We start from the raw sequence: 26,826 nt of genomic DNA, 5'->3' as shown, positions 1-26,826 counted from the left end.
ACAGATAGGAACCAAAAACAGGTAGGAACCAAAGTTCCGAGACACAGAGAGCAGGGAGGACCAAAAAGGAGGGGAAACCAGGAAGAAAAAAAAATCAAAACAATAGGCAAAAAACCACAAAAACCCCGGGGAAAAATACCGCAGACTGGGCAATGGGCACGTTCACATTCTAACGCTGATATCGGAGTGGACAACCTGAGGAAAGCCAGACCGAAGTCCGCTCACAGACACAGATGCCCGGAGTGATATCCAGCGAAAAGAATGGAGGAATGGCAAATGGGCACGTTCACATACTAACGCTGATATCGGAGTGGACAACCTGAGGAAAGCCAGACCGAAGCCCGCTCACAGACACAGCGAAGTGATATCCAGCGAAAGGCATGGAAGAACGGCAGAAAGCTTACCATTCTATCACTGATATCGGAGAGAGCCAGACCAGGAAGAGCCAGGCAAGAGAACCCGCTCCAGACACAGAAGCTCGGAGTGATATCCAGTAATAAGAATAGGCAAGCCAGCTCAACATTCAATCACTGATATCGGAGTGATCTACCCGAGGAAAGCCAGGTGCAGGACTCGCTCACAGGCACGGAAGATCGGAGTGATATCCAGTGATTAGAATAGAGGAACTGAAAAAAAAAACAGCCCAGAGAACGAAAAAAAAAAAAACTGCAGCAAGACAAAAAAAAGCGCCGCTCGCGGGGTCAGTAGGTGGCTCAGCATTCTGTCATGGACGTCCAAAGGGACTAACCTTGGGGAGCAGGAGAGCGGAAAAAGACCCATATGCGTAGCGGCGAGACGGGAAAATGGCCCGGGCTCATAGTGCAAAGAGTTCAGGAATGACGTATAGAAACCTATGCCCTCAGGGAGCGGAGGTGGGGCGCCCTGGTGCTAGGCGGGTCTCAGGACATCCGAACGTCAATGCTGAGCGAGGACAGAGTGCAAGACCCGGAAATATATAGCCCAAAGGAAAGAGAGGGACAGGAAGGACAGCAGACTTGAAACTAGGGACAGGACAGAGAAGGAGCGCCCTCTGGCTGCAGAGGGCGTGACAGTGATCTTTAGCCTTTTCCCTCTCAAATCCCCACAGTTAACGAAATGCTCATCCCTCTTTGTGCATATGTTGAGAAATGATGACAAGCAGGCATACTGTATGTTATTGACATGAAAATAAAAGCAGTGAAAGAGCTGGCAGGCGGTGGCATGGTGGCACAGTGATTAGTATTGCTGGCTTGCTGCGCTGGGGCTCTGGGTTCAGTTCTGGACCTGGAGAGCTATCTGTGGGGAATTTTGTATGCTCTCCCTGTGTTTGTGTGGGTTTCCTCCCTGTGTTCCAGTTTCCTCCCACAGGCCAAGAACCAACTGGTAGTTTAAGTGGTGTTACGACCCCAAGTGTCTAGGGGTTAAGGATAGTAACATTTAGGATAATTTTTTTGGAAGCAGGTTGGTTCTGGTGAGGGACTAGGAAGTGTGATAAAGGTAAGGAACTAGAGTGGTGCCATAGAAAAGAAAATAACAAACAAAATGGAGCTGGCTAGGACAGTGAGAAAAAGCTAACCTGACTACAAAAGAAAATCCGAAACACACAGTCTTCGGCGTCCTCAACACCCTAGCTAACCTCCACTGACTACCCAAAACCATACAAGACAAACGGCACTCACCCGTACTAAACTAGTGTTACTAATAAAAAATCAACTAAGTGTGTAGAATGTACCCAACAACCTAAACTAACCTTATACACAAAAGTTCACACAAAAACACAAGTGAACTAGGAATACAAATAAGGGAAAACAAGAGTAATCAACAGGAACAGGGTACAAAAGAACACAAAGGTTGAACATGTAACACGTTAGGGCAAGGTAATGGCAAAACAAGGATAAACACAAACAAACAAAAGTACAAAGAAACGAACAGAAACCAACAAAACCGAAGCTATACGAAAATACACACACACAAAACAAAACAACAAACCAACAAAGCTGAAGCAAAAGCAAAACGAAGCGATAACCAAAGCGAAATGAAGCAAAGCAAAACCAAGCGGGACCGAAGTAAAAAGAAAGGCCTCTCCTTCCTGAAAACCTCCATTTTATATACTGAATAAGATGCACTCTGATTGGCTGAGAGGCTGATTGATGATGATGTCATACGGAACTGTGGAGTAATGGTGGGCCAATGGGGAAGGGAGAACAATCAACGGTCAGAAGTGTGGAACATAACAACAAAAACACAAAGACCACACACCGGGACGTAACAAGTGGTTTCTGAGAAAATTTAAGTGGTTTCTTAGAAAGGCGTGTTCATGTTCGTCTCTGTAAGTGCCCTGCAATGGACTGGCTTCCCTGCCAGGGCGTATCCCGTCTTGATCCCGTTGCTTACAGGGATTGGTTTGGGCTCGTCTTGTAATGAGAGGAATTGATTAGAAAATGGATGAATGAAGCTGCCAAGAACTTACAGGAATGAAGAATTCATCATTTGAAAGAGGCAAAACATTTCAGTTTTTGCTTCATGGCATTACAGCTTACGGTTCTTTGGAGTAATACTGTACATCGGGAAATGCATTCTTGTTTGCGGAGATGATTATATTGACTGTAACATGAAAGACTTTCACAATTATATTTAATGAGTTTTATCCATACCAGATTACAAGTGCTTGTCTGTTATCTGAAACCATTCCTCTTCTATAAGTAACCCCAGGGTATGACTTAGTGATATTTATTTAAGATTTTTTATTCAACATTTTCTGATGTATAAAGTAACGTTGCAGCACTATCAAGGCAATATGCAAATTGAGGGGACATTGTTAAACAAAAGAAGATAAACATAGGACCTTTTTGTTTCATACACAAATGCAGTTATTTTTTTAAAGCTGGGCAAATCAAGCAAACAATGGAGGTTTGCTCAAGGAAGAGCTAATAAGATGATCAACAGGGTCCATCTGGTGGTTAATATGTGTAGTGCAGTTCAGGTATCTGCAGTTTTTTTTACTGTTGCATTAAAAACATCAGGTGCGCAGCAGCATCGATTCTGTTGAGTATTGTTGTCAGATGTAGTCCAATAAAATGTATTTATCCATTACATGTGGCCTACTGTGGGCTGCATGCCACACTCATTGAATTCTCTGTGATTTTCACTCTGGACTATGCATGATACCTTAATAGGTTTTTGATGTTCAAATGGAAGTCAACATGATACATTATTCATACAGAGAGTCTTGCACCATAGACTGAATATTTCAGTGTTATGCTTGTTTTACATTATCTGGTGCCATGAATTATGCATCACAGGAGTCTTTTAATTTCTAATATAAATAAATGTAAATAAAATATAAATCTATATTCACATAAAATACTTTATTGATCTATCAATATATACTGTATTAAAATTGAATATTGTAACAATAAATGAAGTGCTGTGGATGCTTATGTTCTAACGAATGATATTTGTCCTGTTTCCTGTTATGCAGAACAGTATATAAAATTCCACGTATGATGTTTTTCTGAGTTTGAATCTGTTTACAGAATTAGTTTTAATTTCTTCTTATTTTAGGAAGCCTTCCACATGTGTATAACTCACAGAGTCATGTTTGTATGTAAAATATTTATATTCATAGTTGTAAAACAAAGTTGATATAACATTTAAAATATTTGCAATGCTTTTTTCACAGGTGTAGTCAAGGTGGAATATGGAGATGTGTCCCCTCGCAAGGCACTAAGGGAAGCCCTGAAGTGTAAACCTTTTTCGTGGTATCTCGAAAACGTGTATCCAGACTCGCAGATCCCAAGAAGATACCACTCACTTGGTGAAGTATGATGTCTTTAAATTACTAGTGTTCATTGTGCTTGCAGTTTTCACCAATTCAGGGTCTTGGATGCTTAATGCGAAAATAAGCATTACATGACAAAAACATATCAAATATAATGTTATAGCTGATGCTGTAGCTCATGGGTAAGCACTTGCATTTTTTAGAACTAACTTATATATTGACTGCATTAAATGGCAAATGCATATGTTGCGAGATTTAGAAAATTAACCAAGGAGCTTCTAGTGTAGTAAACTACAGTACAAAGCTAAATGCTAAGTGAAATACGGTGTGTAAAAATTCAGTTAAATGCACTAGATTGGTCTAGTAATTTAATAGTGAACAGACTTTTAGTTCATCGTGGAGGCTATTCAGTGCACAAATGAATAACCTCTGAGTAAAAGCCATGCTTCTTTCAAAGCCATATTCATTAATTTTTATATTATTCAATTATGAAAAGGATGATAATGGCATAATAAGATGGTGATAAAACATAGTGCTTTCCTGAGTTTAAAAAGTATATTACAATCTGATTTAAATGGTTCATTAATTTAAAAAGTAATTAAACACGAATCCATGAAACATGCAAGAATTTCTCACCCTGCCGGTGTTTCTGATTTACATACTAATTTGCACAGCTAAATATTGTTTCTCATTAAATGTGCACCATTATGAAACGATTCAGTTGAAAACTTAGGAAAATTGGAAAGGTTGATATTGTTATAGAAAGTCAATTGATAGAAAACCATTCCTTGGACTGTGTCAGTCACCTTAATAATAATGAATAGTAGGCTGTGGGTTATGGTGACTTTTAAGAGGGTGTTGCACCAAGATACTTTTATATTAGCTTTCTTTTTAATAATGGTTTAACACTAAAAACAAAAAAGTAATTTTTTTTCTAGGCTCTTTTTGTGTGTCTTGTCTAATTTCATTTTTCTCCTGTCACGTGTACCTCTAATGTTTACTATAGAGCTATGATAAAAAAAGTTCAGAATTGTGAACATTAACTAATTTACCTCTGCTAAAAGGGGAATTAAGCACATTTCCTAAACACTATTTTGTGAATGATAAATTGATATTTCTAATACTGTTCTTTTGTGAAATGGCAACATTATGGAATATACTGTATGCATGACCAGCCAGAATGTGCATTTAGGCTCTTACTGTCATGTCTTCAAATTGTACAGAGGTTGTCAATGTCAGAGGCATGCAGCAGAATACATTATATAGGAAAAGATGATAGATTATTGGAAGAAAGCAACAGAGCAAGATATTCAACATTGGCTACCAACATTTCATTCTGGTGCAGTATCTCCAGATCTGTAATGAACTGCATATACATTCACAAACCATAGAACATTTAAGACAGTGTAATGGATGTTTGAAGTTATATTTAACAATTTATGTTCTTGGAAAAAAACAGGCTGATGTTTCCATTCGATTTTACAATCTGTTTAAAATGAATGAAGTTTTTTTGTCGAACAAAACTCTTTGTCTCAGAAAGTTTCTTGATTAATAATGTTTTTAAAGAGAATTTTGAGAAGAGATCTTATTTTACATTTACGTAATAAATATCATACCAGCTGAGCTTATGCATCTTTACCCCATCTTCACCAATGCAGCAGCCTCCCTTGTTCATTCCTCACCAGTGAGGGGGATTTGGCAGCCCTGACCTTATGGCCAGACTGTCATTTCCTCAGCAAGGCGAGTTAACACTGAATAATAAATATATGATTCCTATAAATTGTGATGTCTTTTCTCATTAATTTTAATTTGACAAAACTTCTAAAATGAATGAATAGCCTGGGACTTTCATCTGAGATACTATTTCATCTCTCTTTCGCTTTACCATTGTTTTCCATTTTCAGTAGCCATCTTGACCCAGTGGTACAAGCTAGTGTCAGGAAGCATTTCACTTGCTCCAGAATATAGCCACCACTGTCATTATAAAGTTAGTCGGTCTTTTCAAGCATCTGCATTATGAAAACAGTGAAGCAATAAAGTTTGGTTCATGTACACAGAGAACTGCAGAGAACACATTCCCATGGATTGGGAACGACTGTGTACAACAGAGGGAGAGAACATTGCAGGTTTTTACTAGATTCTAAACTGTAATTGACAACATGCCTACTGGCATCTTCTGGTGCATGTTATCACTGTCAGTGGAATGTGTTTTCCATGGTCTCATTCATATAATGAACAATTATAAAACGGATAGTTCCGGTCCTGAAATCTGATTGGCTGAAGCCGTGCTATATTCTTTGATATACGCACACCACGGATGGAATTTTGACTTTTTACTGTGTGATAAATAAATAGTGCGCTGACCGATAAATAATGGCCAATCAAATAAATCGCATAGACTTTTAAAGACTACTTAGCATAGATAAGAAAGCTTGGATTCTCAGGTATTTGATACATGTATCTTCTTCTGCTGTCTTTGTTGTGCTGTAGAGGATCCGTGTGATTTTTTGTGCTCTCGATGAGTGATAGTGTTGCGTAGTTTAAATCATTTTCATTCTTAGAATGAAAATGATCATCGCGGAGGGCCTAACAACGCCTGTTAAATGTGACTATATTCACTATATAACACGGCCTCTCGTGCCTTATTGCTTAAATATCAATGCCCCACAGTGTACTGTTTTAATGTGATATTTTTTTTAATATGCCAGTAAATTTTTATAAATGCCTGGCTAGCTGAAAATACAGTATGTTGTTATTTTTAGGAACATAAAAAGGTTGCAAAGGAGAGGAGGTCATCTGGTTTATCTAGCCCGTTTGGCAGGTTAATTGATCCATGGATCTCATCCAGCAATTACTTGAAAGATACCAGGTTTATTTAGGTCATTTGTAAGGTAAATTGTTAACAACCTGTAAAAACAGAGATGTAGAGAGAAGATGAAAATCTGTGCAATCCCAATCTTTTAAATGAAGCAACCTTCATCACTTTGTCTTCTGTGTAGATCAGGAATGTTGAAACTAACCAGTGCTTGGACAACATGGGAAGAAAGGAAAATGAAAAAGTAGGCTTTTTTAACTGCCATGGAATGGGTGGAAATCAGGTAAGAATATAATTACCTTTAAAGTCTTATATGTTGCAATACGTACGTATGTGTCCGACTTCACAAGATTAACTACAGCATTGGATTTCAGATTGCTGGTATGCTTCTAATCCCTGAGACATCATAACGTTGTTTTGTCAGCAGTGTAATAATGTAATTAATTTATATTCATAATTTATTTAGGTTTTGTAACTACAGGAAGCACACCATTACATGTTGTTGTTCAGTATGACATAATCAAAAATTACATTATCTGAAATAAATGGCTAAATTTCTACTTTATGACTGGCACTCCCTCGATGACAAAAGGAGATTTAAAGGAGATATATAGAATCCTTCTATTGCTGGTCAGATAGTAAACTTTTAAGATTAGGTGACAAAGACAAACACACATGGCATTTAAATTTAATGAAGTACTGAGTTCAAACCATGATACATATCAGTGTCTACTATGAGCAGTTACTCAATTTATTTTCTTTTAGCAAAAACCCAAATCTGGATTGGCGACAAATTGTAATTCATCCTGTCAGACACAAAAAAGATTCAACCCTTCAAACTGACCTTAAAAGCCCATTTGAAGTTTTATTGATATGAAATTTTTTCCATTTTTTAAAGTGTAACATTCTCAAAGGTTTTTAACAACTGAAATATAAAATATGAAAAGAATCGTCACAGTATTATTTGTCGTCTTAAAAATACATGGCAATAAAAAATGTGTTTCTTTGTTGTATCGTTTCTTGCATGAATAAGTGTTTTGTATTCTTGTATCTTAAACATTAATCACCAGGAAGTCCTGTAATATTGGTTTCTTTTGCTGTGACCTTGCCAGATAAACCTTTTATTCTAGAAGAGAAATGAATCTGTTCCATATGAATCATCACCAGAACTAATCAGATATGAAATGAAGTGCAATTTAATATGTAGAGTATTTGTAATGACCCCTTTTCTCTTTGTAGTAGTGCGCCTCATGTCAAATTTAATCTATTTCTTTTTAATTGTTAAACGATTAAATTAAATTTGTTTTAATTTAATGTCAATTGTATTGTTTCCCTCTTAAAGTGTAGCTCTTCTATTCAGAACTTCTTCTAACATTTGATTTTGTTTCCATTGCTTATTTCCAATCGTCAAATGTATAGATTAAGGGGCAGCACTTGATTCAGGAACCACAGGATATGTCATCCAGTCAACACTAATCTATTATTATTTAATAATAATACACAGTAAATTAAAGAGACATAATGGCTACTGAAGACATACTGTAAATGAGATGTCTGAGACTATATGACACATAGTTTAAACAAGTGAATTTTGAGACAAGATTTGATATGAGCTGAGAGATCATTCCACAGCTTTGGAGCAGCACAACAGAAAGCATCGCCTTAATGTTCAGAACCCAATTCGTGGAACTGACAGAAGGTTAGAGCACAGACAATGTGTAGGTGTACAGGGAGTTAACAGTTCCCTAACGGAGCCAGGCGATAAACTGTTCAGGCCCTTAGAACATCAGTATTTTGAATTTTATTCCAAAATCCACAGGGTGTCAGTGCAAGAAAGCTAGAAAAGGTGATAATGTGCTCATGCATTTTAGTTTTACTTAAGATCCCAGCAGCTGAGTTCTGAACATGCTGCAACAGGTTTCAGTAAGCACTGCAATATTGCAGCAAGCACTGCATTTCAATTATCAATCCTAGGAAGGATACAATCATGCTTTAGCTTTTGTGCACCAGATTGAAAGAGATGTGAAAGAGAGGTGAGACCAATGTTATGAAGATGAAACAATGACACCTTTTCAATGTGTGAATGTGGCCTTCAAATATTTAAGGCTTGGGTCAAAGCTGACCCCATGATTCCTTGACCTCATTAATGGACTGATTCCAGGACCAACACTAGTCAATTGTAAGTTGTTGGTCAATTGAATAAGTAACTAAGGAAGTTGAGGGCTGGATATTTCTGCTTCAAATCATTTCTAAGTTACCTAATTGAATATATCACCTCCAATTGTAAATAAATTCTTTAGATTTTAAATTTAGAAATCTAAAGATTTGGGATTTGGGCTCTCCAAGTGCCGAGTTGGGTGATATACAGTAGATACTGAAAGGAATGGGATTTAAACAATGACAAAAAAGTCTCAGTAATGCTGTTCTTAGTTCTTAGTCAGCTCTGACATGTTTAAGTGCGTATGTGAATGCATATAACAATACTAATGTTAAAAAAATGTTCAAAATTATATTGTGTCATAAATAAATGCGTAAAGAGTATTGTAATGGTCACCGTTTCCCTGAGAGATATTTGGCTGGGAAACACACGAGGGCTAGTGTGGCTATCTCTGGTACTGGAAGGCCCTGTTTTGGAAAGGAAGACAAGGGTAATTGGGGCTGGAACTACTTCTTTCCCTGGTAACCACAGTTCCTCTGTATTCTAAAATGCTCAACCTGTACTTCAATTCTTAGTTCATTTAGATGTGGCTCTCATGTAAATAGTTAGCAATTGGTTGGTTGGTTCTCTGCACATTGGTGTGTTGGAGTCTAACATCACACTACAATATATTGGTCTAATTACAATTACAAAGATCATCATCACTTTCGTAAATCCATAATGCTTGTATTAGTGAATGTGAGGCAACACTCTTAGTTCTTGAATAAGTAAGCCTGTGTAGTAGCCTACAGAGTTAAATGTTATTTTAATATTAATGTTTTGTGTGACTTTTAATGGCCTAAGATGGCCTTTTATGATTTAATAGTAAATGACAGTGACAGTTTCTTCATATTATACAACATTGTTTGGTTTTGATTAAGTAAAGGTTAATATGAGGGCATAGCTGCAAAGAAAATCTAACATGCATCCAGAAAGAGCTTTCCAGTACTCTGTGACAGGTACTGTGAACCATGGAGGATGAAATGTCATGTAGCAAGAATACATGTCAGTACAGAGTTGTAAGGCTAACCCCTTTATGTAAATGTTTTTTTTCTGCTTTTGTTATGCCTTTGGAATTTATGAAAATAAAATATTCCAAAAATTTGCTTTGTGGGAAACCTGCATAGTTTCTCTCCATGAAAATAAATGGTCACACAGAGCAAATATTGAAAGGATGAGAAGCATAATTTTCTTGATATAGAGTGACATTCTCATTTAATCCATAAATCTTGTTTATCAGACTCTTGATAAGACCCCTGTCTGTAGAGATCACATTCCTTTTTGTGAACAACACTGTCAGGTTTTTCTTTAACCAATCGTATGTGACTAAAATATAAATACAGTACTACCAAAACGCAGAAAGAAAGCCAAATATTTGCATTCCCATTAACTTGAATAGCATTAAAATATTACTCTTCTATATATTAGTAGTATTTATGCATGTACTGTACATTAAAATTATAACCTTATGCATATTAAGTGGGTATGTTTCAGATCTCATAACTTGTGGATTATGAGGGCTATGAGATCAGATCAGGGTTCAAGTGACTGCCCTGGTTCTGTTGTGCACTTGAGTGATGTACTTTATCACAATCACTCCAGTCCACACAGCTGTATAAATAGGGCCAGATTTTCTGAGTAGAAGCCCTGCTTTGGATTGGTATCTTATCTGGGTGGTCACATGGTTTCTTGACCACTTACTGTACCTACATGGAAACCAGGATATGTTCTAATCCAATGAGCCATCGTGGCTCAAATATTAACTTTACCTACAGTATATATTGGTTAGTATTGCATATGTACTGTACTACTACTGCATATAAGATAAGAGAGATAATATAAGATCACTTTAAGACACACAGGCACACAGATGGGGAGAGAGAAGCTTGGGGTCAGAGCACAGGGTCAGCCATACAGCGCCCCTGGAGCAGTTGTGGTTAAGGGCCTTGCTTAGGGGCCCAATGGAGTAGGATTCCTCTGCCAGCCTCAGGATTTGAGCCTGCAACCTTCCAGCCACAGGCGCAGATCCTCAACCACAGTGCCACCAATCCACCCGGTGGTGTCTTAAACATTTTAGAAAAAATTGAAACTTAGAATATATTTATATTATGAACATCAGCGATTTACTCAAAACCTCCACTAGAGTTCTCTACCATTACCACAGTATTGACTGTTACTAATACAGATGAGTTTGGGTGAGAAGAATTGAGTTTATTATTTCACAGTCTTTAACTGACATTGATTAAAAAATTCAAAAACATGAACAATTCAATGTGATCTATAAATGACATTTCCCAGTCAAATTTAATTGACTCGTTGTCAGGTGTTCTTTGTTCTTAATTTAATTTGTTTCTCACTATAAATCCCTAAGCTTAAAAAAAAGCTATTAACTTCAACTCCTTTAGGACTAACATTTAAAATGTTGTTAAAAGTTCAATAGAAGACAATAGTGTTTCTGTGTACAGGAGAAAAACTGAGAAAAGTCCGAAAATTGCTGTGCAATGCGAATATCTAAGACCTTTACAGTGTATTTCAAATTTAATAATTATTCTTCAGCAGTAATACATTATAATCATTTTGAGTAATACTCTAAAAACAAGTGTTAATTCTGTTTCAGGTCTTTTCTTATACTTCTGACAAGGAGATCAGGACAGATGATCTGTGTCTGGACGTATCTAGGCTTAACGGCCCAGTTGTAATGCTGAAATGCCATCACATGAGAGGAAACCAGCTGTTTGAGTATGATGCTGAGGTAAGAATTCTTGTATTTTTTCTTGAGCTAAAGTGGTTGGTATCCAGGACATAAAAATAGTCAAATACTAAAAAACACAGTAATTATATACATTTAATTTGGTGTAATGTGTTCATACGTAAAATACAAAAATGTACAGTATAAATTCAGTATCTGATTTTGAACCACATTGAATCAAATGTTTGACTGATCGCCAACCTCACATTACACTCACGAATGTCTTGTTTTTTTGTTAACAAGAAACTTTTTCTGCCTAGTCGAATCCTGCTGTTAAACAGGTTTGAAAACTTAAGACTGGCTTCTGAATAGACGTTTTGAAGTTTAGGACCCTGTGCAATAATGATTGTGCTTCTTACTACAATTTGAGCACACCTATAAAATTTCATGTACTGTAAGTAGTTAATCATTTTGCAGATCAATTATGTATTTATTTCTAAATATACTTTTAACAATTAAATGTGTATTATCCACTGATGAAAAGTAATTATGTCAGCATGTTTGATATTAGAAGAAGATTAGGCATATTAAAATTAAATAAGTTTATTAAACAACAAAGGAAGAATGTCCAAATTAATTAAATGTGAAATTAAATCACATCAGCAACTAATTAAGATCTCTAAATAAGGTTACACTTTACCAAGCGGGATCATGTGCATGGCTGTGTTAACTTTTCAATCAGTATTTTCTCATTTCTAATCACTATGAGTTATCCTGTTGCCAGAGAAGTGGAAGTTTTTTAAAAAGCACAAAAGCAGAGCCATAACTACATTTCAGTTCTGCAAAACTGTTCTTATGAATTGAAACTACAGAGTAAGTGTTCATATTCTCCTTGTATAACACATGACTGTGTGACTATTGTACAGCAGTGTATTTTGTACCTTTTAGCATTGATTGTAAGTTTAACAATTATTACTGCAGTAAAAGTGTAACTAATTGTAACTGATGGTAGCTGCAAAATTGGTGCAATTGTAATTTCAGCATCAGTGCTGGTCTGTTAGTAACATACTTGTTTGATATTACCGATAAATGCCATTGATGCAATATTACTAATTCTGCTGTACAAAATAATTTCAAAGTAGATGCATTTTAGGATTTGTAAATACAAAACTTTACTCTTATTTTAATAAGTAGTAAAGCATTATAGTACTAAATGCAGCTTAGTTTGGACAACAGTCAACTTTAACAAATTTTTGTTTTTGGTAGGGTATTACAATTTTCTATTCCCAATATAATTGAAATAAAAATATGTTTTGAAATATGATTTTGAATCTAAAAGGTCTAATCATAGCCTTTAAAAATAAAGTAAAATTAATTTTACTTCAGCCACCAGATGGAGCTGAAGTGCAGTCACACATGTAATAAATCCTTTTAGATTTACTGTACTGTGCTATTAAAACATATTATGTGTTAAATATTTCATATTTTTACTTTTTAAAAATAATTAAAAAACATAACTGTGAGATTATTATTAAAATGTTCATACTTTTTAAAAAATTAACTGCCTCATAAAATCTTCTTTGTGTATCAATCCAATTATTAAAACAATTATCTTTATTGGCAGTGAATCCTTGATGCAGTAGTATGTAGAGTTATACTCGGCAGAAGATGCATAAACAAATGATCATTTGACTTTGTGGCCAAATTATTACACATAAATAGCATGGTTATTCTGTGCTCTAAAATAAAGACTCCCAACCAAGTTTTATAGGTGAGTTTAACCTTGTGAAATTGCTAAATCATCAAAAAAATGAAAAGTAGCAAGACAATTCTTTATTATTACTCTAGAACAGTGAAGCTGTTAAAAAAGGAGAACAAATTATTTGAACCTTTAACCTTCTTACCAGTGAGCTTGTTACATTTCTGCAGAATGTGTCTAATTAATCTTGACTTCACTGAAAGCAATAAACTGTTCCTTCAGAAAGTTAGCAATTTCTCACCCTTTTTAATGTATCATGGAATGCAAAATCCCAAATGATTACGCATGATTTCCAGATATTGTGCTGTACAGTAGATGATTCCAAACTTTTCAGCCCTGCATTTCTTACAGTACATTGATTTTCAAGGCTTCACTTTGAGTTATTGAGTCTTCCTTTCATTTTCTGCATTCAGATTCCTTAACTATACCACTTTACTGGTGATTCTTTCTGGTCCCTTAAATTATTCAGAATTGCTACTTTTCCTGAGACCCTGCATGACTTGTTACTGGCTGAGCTGGCGTCACTGTGCCATCTGGGCAAGATCTCTAATCCCATCTGGAGTATAATTTTTGAACTAAATCTTTTTGTCTCGATCGTGTATAATGAAAGGAAGATGACACTAAAACAAAAGGGAGATGAGCGTTCAAATAAAAATTGTGGAGATGCTCTTACTTTAAACAAAAAGCAATGTTCTATATGAATAGCTTAATTCTAAGTGTATAATCAATGATTAGATATTTAACTGGTTAACAAAAACATGTCCTTTTGAAACAAGATGCAGAAAGGGTTTCTTGATAGGGTACTGTATCAATCACACTGAAATATCACTTGAATATTCTAGATGCTTTGGAAACATTAAGCGAATTAAAAACTGTATTGATTTTTCTTTCTACCTCACATTCAGTATGTAGGAAAATGGGAATATGATTTTAAGGTAAGCTGCCTTTTGAATGGTTAAAAGGATGTACTTTATGCTTAAGCACAGTAGAGCTCTCCTGTGGCACAGACTCTGCCACTAGAGCACTCTTCCATTTACATTCAGGAAGTGTTTTGTAGATTTTAGAGCATTTCATGTTTTTGTTCTTTATTTATTTATATAGCACTTAATATTTTATGTTTAAATATTTCATGATTTAAAAGGGTTTGACACATCTTGCATAACTTAGTGTTTCTTGTCAGTCAAATTGTCTTTTTTCTTCTAACAAAGTCAAGTGTCCTTCAGTAAGATCTATACAGTATGTATTTGTTTTATTAATCTTAAAACTGGAGGACAAATTTGCTATAAATGCTTAGTGTACAAAGCCTTATCTTTGGTTAAAACTTGTTTATCCGATCTTTTCATTTGGTGTTAGATTAGTAATGGTAGTACATTTCTAGTACAATATCATCGTAGACATCATGGTCCATGTTGTGGCATTATCTTGGAAGGTTACCTCTGTTTTTTATACTTATTTGTGTGTTAAATACTGTAAGTATAATTAAGTGATTGACAGCATAAGTCACCTCAACTGATTTGTGTTGATTGACTGGAAATGATTTTTTCTGGCAATATCATCTTGCTCCTCAAATGCCTCTATATCTGTTTGATAAAAGAATACAGTAGATTTAGCACTTTCAGCACGGTCAAATAACTTTAAAACATTTTTTCTTAGGAAATATTTACAAAACTAAGGATATTGGTGGCATAAAATATTTGTGAATTATTGTTGAAACTTCTGAGAGAAACATGGCATACTGTAAATATTTTAAGCATCATAATATATCATTTGGGGTGCCTATGTGTTAACTTGTACCATAAATCCTAACAGACCTCCCCCTTATCTTGTAGCTGTTGCCATATCTGCTAAGCTAATGTGCAATGCTCAAGGGGTCCTGGGGTATTCTAGCATTTTGTAAAATTAAATGTTTGCCAGTCATCAAGTATGTGGCTATTAACCTTACATATACTGTATATAGTATTAAATCTACACGAGACATCTGGAATCCAAGTTTTTAATGCTTTCTGTCTATCAGAGCAGCTTCTCTTCTGAGCCTCTGAAAACAAGAAAGACACTCAGCAAGTACACACAGAATACTATTATATTTCAAATGTTTATTGCAGGTTTTATTTTTTCTGACATAAACAATGCAAATTTAACAGTAATTAAAATCAACGCCTAATCTGATTTCCCCTGAGTTTATTATTCAATGAAGCTGAGGATCTGGCAACTATTGTCCTGTGGTCTGAGAATGAGTTGTTTGTTGTATTTTGTGCTGTGTGCTTTATTAGTACTTCCTGTGATTGCACTGTGTGTTTTCACTGGATCAATGGCTTTACAAACAAGAGAGCTACAGCAATAGTTGTGCGACTGTCTATGTAAGTCTCTTCATCAGGTTTACTTTTTGTTTTCTATTTCATTGCTTCATTTTTATCACACAGAAACACACGTTTCTTCACATCATCACCCAGTCATGTCTAACAATTAGCAAACTTGAGGATGGGAGTTACGGTCCTACTGTGGAGTATTGTGATAATAGCCCTTTGCAAACTTGGATTCTAAGGAACTACACAAGACTCGAAGTTTTTAGGAAGATCTTTTACAGTCCAACAGATTATTTTCTGTAACAGGTCTTAATACTTCCAGGTCAGTATTCTAGTCCTTGGCATTGTGTATTGTGATAATTTAGAAAATTAGTATGCAGGTTCTTAAAACCTCTTTAAACCTGCAGTACTACAGTATGTGTTGTTTTGTTGTTTTTACACATTTGAAGTGATGCATATTTTTTATGTGTTCCTCATGTTCCATCCACTTCCTGGAGTTCTTGCTGTAAGGAGATTACTGTTTTATATGTCTCCATGCAGTATTCACCCCCTTCCAATGATGTCCCACAAATGATGTACAAAGTCAGTATTGTAAATGTTAAAGTCAGTATGTTTTTAAAGTCAGTATTTGTAATCAAAACTTGAATTCTCAAACAAAAACAGAGTAATATGTCTGCACAGACAAACCACAAAAGCTATATAAAAAATGAAAATGCTGATTGGGTAAGTATTCACCTTGTTAAGTCAGTATTTGGTAGAAGTGTGGTGATCAGTTAGCAAGATCAGAAGAATTTAGCAACATTTAAAATTAGTAAAAAAAAATTAAATCCCTTTAAAACACAAAGACACACTACTGCTACAACAAAACTAGATGATAGTATGTGAATGGTGCTAGCCTCATCTTTTCCACTGCTTAAAGATAAAAATCCACTTGACATTAATTTTTCTGTATTAATATTTTATTACTTTTTTAATGATTTCAGTATCTCTTTTACTGCTTTTGTCAGACATAGACTGAGCCTGAAATTAGATCTATTGTTTGATTTTTATATATCACCTCATGTACTCAGTATCAAAAGAAATATATTACTTTATTTCTGCATCTATGTTCTTAGAAAAACAAATGCAATTGATTTTGGATATTGATTGTTTTCAGTGTCATTTTAATTAATTGATCATTCATGACAGATACACTCAAGTGAGTTGATGGGGTGCAGGTAATAAGGCGATTTAATCTGTTGAATGTCGAGTCTGATAAAACTCAAGAAAGAAAAACACAGAAAAGAACCAATATACCCCACTTATCAAGATAACAGTGCCTTGGTCCCTTCAGTATGTTTAGGCTGGACTAAGTCAGCACACTATTGCTGGAATGTTCACTGCAAGCAATTTCTAAAATGATAAGTTGGTGCTCCCAAACACATTTTATTGATTACAGGCCATGATCTGAGAGACAACGAGTCACAATACTTCACCAACAGATCATCGTGTTCTATCTTAGGGGTTGTTTTCATTCTATCATTTTCACAGCTTCAGAAATGCCAGACTGCAATGTGAATAGTACAACAAATAGCAACATTTGATTTTTAACAGCAATGCTAAATAAATCTAAAGCTGCACCACCTCAGTTTAGAAGCAATTTTATCTATATTTATAATGAAATTTTTCCTCTGCTATTTGAGTATGTCTAGTCAAGATGAATAAGTCATAAATTAATATTGGACATAACCATCTCTTGCAGCAGTTATTATATTGACTGATTATTTACCCAATTACAATTTGAATCTGATATCCTTGGACTCATATTCCATTCTCTGATGAGATCCACTCAGGGCCTGCAAGGCTTTGAAGGTGACTTTGAAGAGCATTGACCTAGTGGTCAGTGATGTCCCTGAGACGCTTGATCCTGTATGATTTATAGATTGATTCAAAGAAAAGCATATTCACCCTTTTGAACCCGTTTAATCAGCCAATATGCCAATTAGCCAAATTCATTTAAACTTGTAAGGATCTGAAAGCACGAAGGATGTCAATAACGACAGGCAGCTCGCAACAGAATGTGTAGAGGGATTGTTTCAGTCATTCACTAAGGAATTTGGAAACAATTCTGAAGATGTGTCATTAAAACAGTCCTTGTACAAGACATAACTTTCAGTCATCCACTCCGTGATCATCCTAATCATGTGATCCCAGCTTCTTGGGAATGTCACAGTAATTGCAGACTAACTCTCTACATGTTAAAAAGATTTACAACTTGCCAATTTAGGAAATTGTAGACAAACTGTAGTAGGAGTTGTTTCTACTTAGATTTTGACATTCAATGGCGCAACTACTGTAGGCATTAGACTTAAGATTGTTGACCTAATTTCACAATATACTCATCTCTAAGAAATAGGTTTTACAATATAAACATCTAACAGAGGATGACTTCACCTTAAAGCTGTAAGCAACCTCAGCTGACTACGGAGCATGTGTTGGACATTAAGTTCAAGTGAGTGATTTGTCATCTTGGAAATGTTCTCAGTCATTGACGCCCATTCCAACCAATTTATCAACATGCCATGCTGTATATATTTAATTTCTACTGTGCTAAAAATCTCTGCAGGTCTTCCTGAAGGTCTTGCTGGTTAACACTGCTTAGCTTGCAGCAGCTGCAGGGTGTTCGGTTCAGTGCCAACTGGGTGCTGTTCGTGTGCAGTTCACGTTCTCCTCATCTTTGCATTGAAACTCTGATTTCCTCCCGTTTCCTAAGGATATGCAAATTAGGATGGACTGCCAACCCCATCAAAACCAAGAACAGGAAGCACTTCCTTACCTAAAGCAATGTGGGAATATGGAACGAGTTACAAAGTTGCTTTCAAGAAAAGGCTAGATGATTTCCTTAGATAAGTTAGCCATGCATTCCCAAATTACTGTGGCTAGACTGGCTGAATGGCCTCCTCTTATTTGTAACCTTGTTATATTCTTATGGTTGTCCTTAACTGGGTTGACTTCCTCATCTTTTTAAATGGCTTCAGAAACTGTACTTCCTTTACCCTGTGCTGGGATGAGATCGCACAGATTCCCTTTTAAATGTACTAGATCTGTTTACCCTCATGGATTAATTCACGTGTCCCAAAGGTTGGTTGCCTTATTGTTAGGGACAACGCATTTTTTCAGCAGAGTGGGTTTGTTTATGGTACTTACAACTTGTTACATTGACAGTAATTATAATTGTAAGTGTAAGAGGTAGGGCATTGACAGGCTTGGAGTATTATTCCTTCCATCTGTTAGAGCAGGTGAAACACAGGGAAACGCTACCAGCTGTTCCTTTCACCCCTATAGAGCCTCATCCGAGACCTGGTGAGACTCTCAATTACTGGGGTGGTAGGTTAATTAAGAACCCTTTTTGAGGTTTGCGTTCCTGTTGTGCATCACTGAGACACTTCGTGATTAAAAGACAATAATGATGGCATAACAATCACAATGTAGCTTCTTCGTGTTAAATCATTTTTCATTGGCTATACATCTTTCTGTATGAGAAAGACATTTCTGGATTGACTTTTGCACAACTTGCATTGAGCTGTTTCTATTTTAAGGAAAGCAGTGGGTATTCACCATAAATATAAAGTCAGCAAAAAGAGCAAATTCTTTAGACATTCAGTATCTTTTTTAAATTGTTCTTTTCATGCATTGCAACACAGTAAATGTGGTAAATCAGCTGTACTGAAAGCAGACTTACAAGTCATTTTCATTAGGTTGTAGGACTTCAGCTGTACACATTTATAGAGACTACCTTATGAGACTTTTAAAGTAGATAGCACGCTTTTAATGAGAGTTTTTATTTCCAGTGAACAGTGATAAAATAGTAATGTAAGAGGGAACTGCTCTATGTGTTTTTAATATTTCCATTAAATATAGATTCTCCCTGTTCATTTCTTCAAAAAGGTGAAATACAGAATCACCACAGTGTCAAAAGTACTCTATAATGGTACTGTATCAAAGGTTTTATTGAATAGGTTAATCAGTACACTATATGAATCAGATATTCTTATATTAATCAATTTGAAATGTGTATTAATCTATTAATAGTAATTAGAAAACAGTACATTAGAAGACATTATGTTCAGCAAGGCATAAAAATGAAACAAGTATTGGAACTAAAAGCATTTGTTTAATTTTAAAGTCATTCTCTATATTAATGGTTTAACATTTATTATGTGTTATTTTGTATTTTTTGTTTACTCTAAAGCTTACATTTTTTTAGGGTACATGCTTTAGGTTACAAAAGTTAACCTCTGGGATTTGTTTGCTTTGCTGATTTTCTCTAACCTGCAAACTACAGTAGGACAGCTGGTTTATCTATAGACTAACTAGAGCATTCAATATCTACAGTATGTGATAATGAACAAACTTTTTTAGATAAGAGCTTCCAGATTTGTGTATGTGTGTTGTTTTCTTTGCACTTTGCCTAGGTAAAGAAGAGGCATGCTATTTTCATAAGGAATATGTTTATGGGTGTGAGGCTCACACCCAAAGAAGGCTTCACAGCCAAAACTTTGTGTTTTTTCTCTTCTCTTTTCAGCATGGAATAAACCTATTTCTTATTCCTTTACAGACATTGCATGCTGACACAGCTACCCACCTGAACTATTTTCATAATATTAAGATTCATTAGAACTATACTATTCAAGGACACAAAAACGTTTTAATATTTTTATACAGTAAAATGTAAACAGCTATCTACTTAAAACTCTGATATGCTTTATTTTTAAATCATTTTTGGTGAAAATTGTGCTTTACAAATAGTGTAAAAAAGTTCAATATAATAAGATGCGCCTAGAACATTTACTAAATGAGTCGTTCCTTGGATACAAGTAAAATGTTTGATCAAGGTTTAATTAAGGATTTTGCACAGTAAGATATCAATCAGAGTAAAGGAGTCTATCCATTGAGTTCAATTTATCTTTTAACCCAGTTAAGTATTTTTGCTTTGAAATCTGAGGCGATTATATAAGCAGTTGCCTGAGGACATTCAGTAAACTGAAATAATTGTATTTTAGCTCTAATTTTTATTGACCGTTCTGTGTCTTCTTTATTTTACTTATGAAACTAAAACAAATTTTGTACATTTTGCATCAGCATATCATGGTTAATTTTAAAGCCCCCCATTTTCACTCAATTTGATTTTATAATTGCTATAAATGGATGAAACAATAAACCTTATTGTCAGAGCAGAGATTTTATTTTGTTTTGAAGCATACAGTGTTCTCTTAAATAGGCAGACTGCAGAGTCCATCGTTTGAAACCAGCAGAGAGGAACAAGAGCTGCCTATGGTATTTCAGATGACACTGCAGAATTGCGGTTTAAAGTACAGATTTTTTTTCCTTAATATAAAATACATTCTTGAGATATGTGACTTCAAAAAAAAATGACAGCCATTTTTTTCCAATTCTGTTTTTGCTGATGCTGCTTTACTGAGAAATGTAATGTAAAACTTAAAAATTAGTTTTGATATATTTAATTATTTTATTGAATTAAATTACTCATACTTGCATTTTAGGTGAGATTTGCTCCCTTAGTGTTTTATTGCGCTTTGTGACTGAATCATAGTCTGTAGACTCTGGAGAGGGGTTAATTATTTTTTAAGGGATTCCTGATTATTAATAGCTTTAGTTACCTTTACAAGTGTTAGAAACCAATAAATACAGTAAAATCTGTAATTACAAGTTAGTAGCTACAATTAATTCCTTTCATTTGCATTCAGTTGTGGGATTTTGTTTAGCTTCTATCACTTTTTACTGATACATGTAGCCGCAGAAAGCCAGGGATTAGATTAATGGAGCAGTATGTAAAAAGTGAGGAATGGAAAAGATAAGACAAGCAGAGATGATATTCAGGATGAGCTGGAGTGGACACTGTATTGGTTAGGCAGCAGTGTACCAGGGCCTGGAGCAGAAGATGTGTAGAATAGTTGGTAGGGAGTGGATTCTTCAAATGGTGCTCATGATCAAGTGGCAGGACAATGCCAGAGAAACACTGTCCTGAAAATAGGAGGGGGGAGAGGTCAAGGTCAAAACTGAAAACTTCCAAAAAGAGAGGAAGGAAAGAAGGTGGAGAGACTGGATAAGAGAGAGGCCCATGGAAAGGGAAGAAGAAGGAGAAAAATGAGGAGTGGCATTTAAGATGAAGACCATTTATCCAAGTGTAGATGGCTATGGGTCAAGCAGAGATAATGGGGGAAACATAAGATTCAGAGGAGGTGAAAGAGCGGGCATTTCAAGCATCATCAACATGATTACAATATGGTAAACCTGGCAGAGAGATGAGAGGACCTAGAGAGTGGGTGTAGAGAGAGACCAGCCATAGTTCCAGGAAAGAGCCTTGGGGGACACCGTGGGCAGAACGTGAGCCTAGATCTTGAACTTTTCTGTGTATTATAAGTAGGCTAATTCATGATTAGAATACCATTTATGTGAAGCAGAAACCTGAAATGGATCAAGCTAAACAAATCAGATCCACAGATATAAGTACTATTCTGTTTCGTGAGTACTTGAATATATATCTTTAAAATACTGTATATTTGTTTTGCAACTACACATATTTGCAGGTGTTCCACTACTGCTGTTATCAAGTGAATCTTGAAAATATAAATGCACATGCAGTTAACTAAAAATCAAATGTTTTCATGCTTCTATTACATATACTGTATACTGTTGTGTATGTACTGTAATGCACTAAAATCTGATTATATGAATTAAAGTTAAGTTAAAAAACACATTTTGTGCGGGGTTTGTTTTGTGTTGAGTGAAATCTCACAGTTTAAAGCAGTTTAAACAGTTTAAGGGGATATATTTCAGAATGTCAGTAACCCTTTCCTTGAGCCAGCACTGGTTAAGTCTTAATTTAATACTTAGTATTACTTAGTATTATTGTACTTTGTGTTGAAACAGGAGACTAAACTAAAGCATAGATGCAATGCTTTAGGTCTGAAGGGCCACATTGTCTAGGTCTCTATAAATCATCAACTAAAGACCTTTGAAAATTGTTAAATTGATGTAGTCAAGATAATTATGTCAAGTAGTTTATTATTGGCTGAAATGAAAAATAAAAGCCCTAAAGCTGGGCAACATCTATAGATGTGTTTCTACCACTAGGTGGGGGTAAACTGCCAATAAAAAACAATGATATTGTAATTAAAATATTCTAAATTGTGTTATAGAGAATTATACCATTCTCTGCAAATTGACTTTTAACCTGTGTAAAACTATTGTGATGTAGAACTATGCTTGTGTTCAGGCTCATCAGTGGAATTATAGCTTCAAGTTGACACCAATAAATGAAGTCTGATTTTGTGCTTTGAGCTTTATCTTAACCTTGTTTCACTCAAGCTGTCAAACAAGCTGTGATGCCAAATCAGTTAGTGTCCTTTGGTACATTCCAGTAAAGGTAAAACTTAAATCAATCAATCTCCCTTGGAGAAAAAAAAAAACGGACTCATTTTTTAATGTTTTTTTAATTGTGTTCATTCATACAGTTTGATAGGCCCTGAAATCCACTCATAAAAAGAACAGGGGTAGCAGCCCTGGCTTTCAGCATGCAAATATTAGGTCTTCATTTAGGAAAAGTAAAAGGATCACATTCCATTTTTAGGGATTCTCCCAAAATGAACTTAAAGTCTGTATTTTTTTACATTTCTCAGAAGATGACACTCCGGCATGTGAACAGCAACCAGTGTCTCGACATGCCGTCGGAGGAGGACAAAATGGTTCCCACCTTGAGGGACTGCAATGGCAGCCGATCCCAACAGTGGCTGCTGAGGAACATGACCCTAAGTGCTTGAGGCCGATGAGCACTCGACACAGACTGGCTGTATCCCCAGGGTTCTCACCATTTCATATCTAGGTTCTTTTAATGTGGATGAAGCAATGTCACTAACACTGCCTGGCTCCTTTAGTACTGTATGTGCAGAATCTGGTGGACTTGTGGACCATGGCTTTTCTTAGTCACAGCCTTGACACTGGAAGCGTACTCAACATGAAGCACTGTAGGATGCCGCAAGAGACGCTGAATGCAATTAGCCATGAACATTTTGTGGTGCAAACAGACCAGAGAAGGGTTTAGCCATTCAGGTTCATTACAAAACTGTTAAATTATATCAAGGGAAATTAAAGATCATTCAAGATGTTTCTGTCATACTCCTGAAATTGGACTTGGCAGAGTAAAGAAATGTATCCTTCATAAGTAGTAAACATTGAAAACAGTCACCGATATCTGTGTACAGATGCCATGTTATTGGATAGACTTAATCAAATTAACACTCAGGGGATTTAGGGTATGTTTTGAGACTGTGCCCTATAAAAGTTCTTGGTAATGCCAAATTCACTAGGAGTATTAATTCCAATAAAGTGGCCAGACAGAGTACATTAACCTTTTTATCAAACCCGGTTGGAGATAAATGGCATAATTTGGCACCTGTAATGAAACTGCATATACTTTTTTTTTTGTCATTTTTTCTGGACTTGAGTCCAACAGTTTGTGAATGCCTGTCAGATCTTTGAAAAAAAATGAGGTAAATGCTTTTACAGATTGTGCAAGAGGGGAGATTCTGGGAACTTCTCTGTATTTTCAAGACTTGTCACTGTACAGTATATATCAAGAGGTATAATGAGGATTTTTTTCATAGCATAAAAGAAGAGAAAACGAAGATGATGGTGATTAGTGCTACTGTATTTCAACCTTTGTGTTCACAATGACTGTGACTTGTGTTTTGCTATTTTCCGTTAGCTAAGCTAATTGGTTAAAGTGAGCATGAGCAATTACAGATCAGTTTTAACTTAATTCTTATGAGAGATGAAAACCAGGCGCTACAGGATCTGCATTGTATATACTATAATAATAAAACATTTTATTAATATGTAATATTTTAAAGGATTAATAAATGCATAAAACAAAACGGAGAAAAAGAAAGACTAGTAGTGCCTAGTAGATGCGGTGTCAATGGGAGTTTATTTTTGGTACAAACTTTTAATTATACTCTAATAGCAAAATATATCAATGCATTAGAACATGTGTAATAGTCATTGCATTTTTATCATTTTTTTTACATGGACCAAATTATTAGTAAAAAAAGATCAATTGTAAAACAATTGTTTAGGACTCCAAAGCCTTTTTCCCAGTTAGAAAGGGTTAATCATGTGAGGAGTCATGTCTCGCCTAGAATTTGTGTTGTTGTCAAATATACTTTCTTAACTGTTTGTATAATATTTGTGTTTTGGGTATTTCATTTTCTTTTTGGTTATTTTCATATTCTTTTCATATAATGTGCTCTGAATAATTGACAAAAGCTAAAGAAGGCAAAAGCAGAGTGGGGGGGTACTAAAAAACAGAAGACCTAGTGGAAGATTTGTTCAGATGTTAGTGGTCCATTGTTTGGAAATGTATTTACTGGTGTCTCTTTCTATCTTACTGCAATTTGGCTGAGAAAAATTAAAATGGAGTAGGAAAAAGGTTATGGATTATTTAATTTCAGAACTGCTCATCTCATTGTGTTTGTTTGAACCAACATCATACTGTATGTTCCAGTGCGCAGTTGCATGGTTTTTGTTTCTGTAAAATAGAGTTGTTAAAGTTGTTGCTTGAAATCATATGGAATTGTGTAGAACATCAGCTTGAGAATGCGCAACCCTTCCCTTTTACAGCAAGCCAAAAAAGGAGCTTCTTTGTGTTTTTGGAAGCTTGAAAGGAAACAGTCAGCCTGACAGCACAAGTCAAAAGAAGATGTTCTGTAGTTCTCTAAGGGGAACAGCCACTGGACGTTGCAGTCAGACTGAACAGTAAATACAATTATGTCTTGAAAAAAAAAAGAAACAAATTAAAAATGATTTGAAATTTTTCAGGTGATACATAATCCAGAGAAAGTTTACATAGCCTGTTCCAATAAGCAACCTCAAAAACCTGTACTATCAAGGCTAAACTCTTTTTCTTCGGTCTACTATTAAATACAGAGGACTGTAAATTTACCACTCTCGGCAAGGTTCAACAACAGTAGTTTTGTATCACTGTTTAAATGCATTTATATGAACTCGCTCTAGGTTTTAGAAGTTCTGTACATATCTTGTTCAAACCAATGAAATGTTAACCATTCACATTTATAGAAATATTTTAGCTTACATTTTTTGAAGAATTGCAGTCTAATATTCTCACACAAAACACTTTACATTGTAAATAATTGTCTATGATCAGATAATGTATGTATACTGTATACAAAACAAAATATTTTTTTAAGAAATATTAATGGGATAAAGCCCTATTTAAAATGCAGGTAAGAAAGTTAACTCACTTGTAAGTATGCTCTGCAATTATTTTACATGTTATTATTCACCAATAGTGGAGGAAATGCCATGTTATGTTTAAAAATATTTAGTTTTGAAATGGGCCTGTAATACACGTATGCATAAATAATTGACCTATAGTTTTTCTCAAGTTTCATCCAAAATCAGCAGAAAATTTGCAAGCCAGAAAAAAAAATGTAATCTCCAAGATATTTGTAAGTAGCTCTCTGATAGAAAACGTTTTCTTTTTACAAAGCAACTTGTGTAAAATTGTTGCTGTGCTGAAGTTTTATTCACTCTAATCTTGAATACTCAAAACTTGCCATTGAAAACTTTTCAGTGATTTTATTTTATACTCTCAGTTCTCTGTACATATCAGGTATTCACCATTAAGATGGCTAGTACTGTAAAGTTGGGCTTTTCTAAAGGTCCTCTGATGCTGCTATTTTCAGTGCATGGTTCAGAGTTAAAAAGATGTTTCTGTTCAAAGGATTCTAAAAAAAACTGTTGTACCAGTCTTCAAGTGATGTCATTTGCCATTGCTGTATAATTAAAAATTTGTACATTTTTGACTTATTAAACTTTACAACTTTATGTTTGAGTTCATTATTCTTTACTCTTGATAAAATATTCTGGGTCTAGTTTCTAGCTATAGGTCTACATATTAAGTAGACCTTGGAGTTCTAAACAAAGACATAGATTTTCATATATACTCTGAGTGAATAATGGCTTTGTGGTTTTTAAAATTCTTTATACAAGGAGAGTGTTCATATGTTATTTTGGTTACAGTGATCTTTATCTCATGATGTTTGACTTTGTCAATCTCAGCACAGTTCCTGTTATACATTCAATAATGTGAATGCTCCTAAATAAGGGCATTACCCAGAGTGAACTTGTTGAAAGTGTTTAAGAAGAGAACAAATCACTGAAAAAAACAATTTTCATAACTTTATGAAGCAACAAATAACATGACAGGTCATTTTAAAGTG

General features: G+C 35.2%; 1 protein-coding gene across 4 annotated transcripts in view; it reads left to right on the top strand.

The window, feature by feature from the left end:
- Positions 1-26,431, top strand: part of galnt13 (polypeptide N-acetylgalactosaminyltransferase 13) — a 57,751-nt gene extending 31,320 nt beyond the window's left edge. For 2 of the 4 annotated variants that reach the window (XM_088605550.1, XM_088605552.1), the window contains exons 9-13: positions 3,662-3,801; positions 6,760-6,858; positions 11,390-11,524; positions 15,641-15,845; positions 23,206-23,342. In XM_088605550.1, coding sequence (XP_088461676.1) covers positions 3,662-3,801; positions 6,760-6,858; positions 11,390-11,524; positions 15,641-15,826 — 560 coding nt within the window. In that variant the 3' untranslated portion in view covers positions 15,827-15,845; positions 23,206-23,342. Of the gene's footprint in view, positions 1-3,661; positions 3,802-6,759; positions 6,859-11,389; positions 11,525-15,640; positions 15,846-23,205 lie in introns of all 4 variants that reach the window. The other 2 variants (XM_088605554.1, XM_088605553.1) reach the window with 2 other exon arrangements.
- The last annotated feature ends 395 nt before the right edge of the window (positions 26,432-26,826 follow it).

This window comes from Lepisosteus platostomus, chromosome 14, assembly GCF_059453375.1.
Source record: "Lepisosteus platostomus isolate fLepPlt1 chromosome 14, fLepPlt1.hap1, whole genome shotgun sequence".
Taxonomy (NCBI): Eukaryota; Metazoa; Chordata; class Actinopteri; order Semionotiformes; family Lepisosteidae; genus Lepisosteus; species Lepisosteus platostomus.
This window is presented reverse-complemented; position numbering and strand designations above follow the sequence as displayed.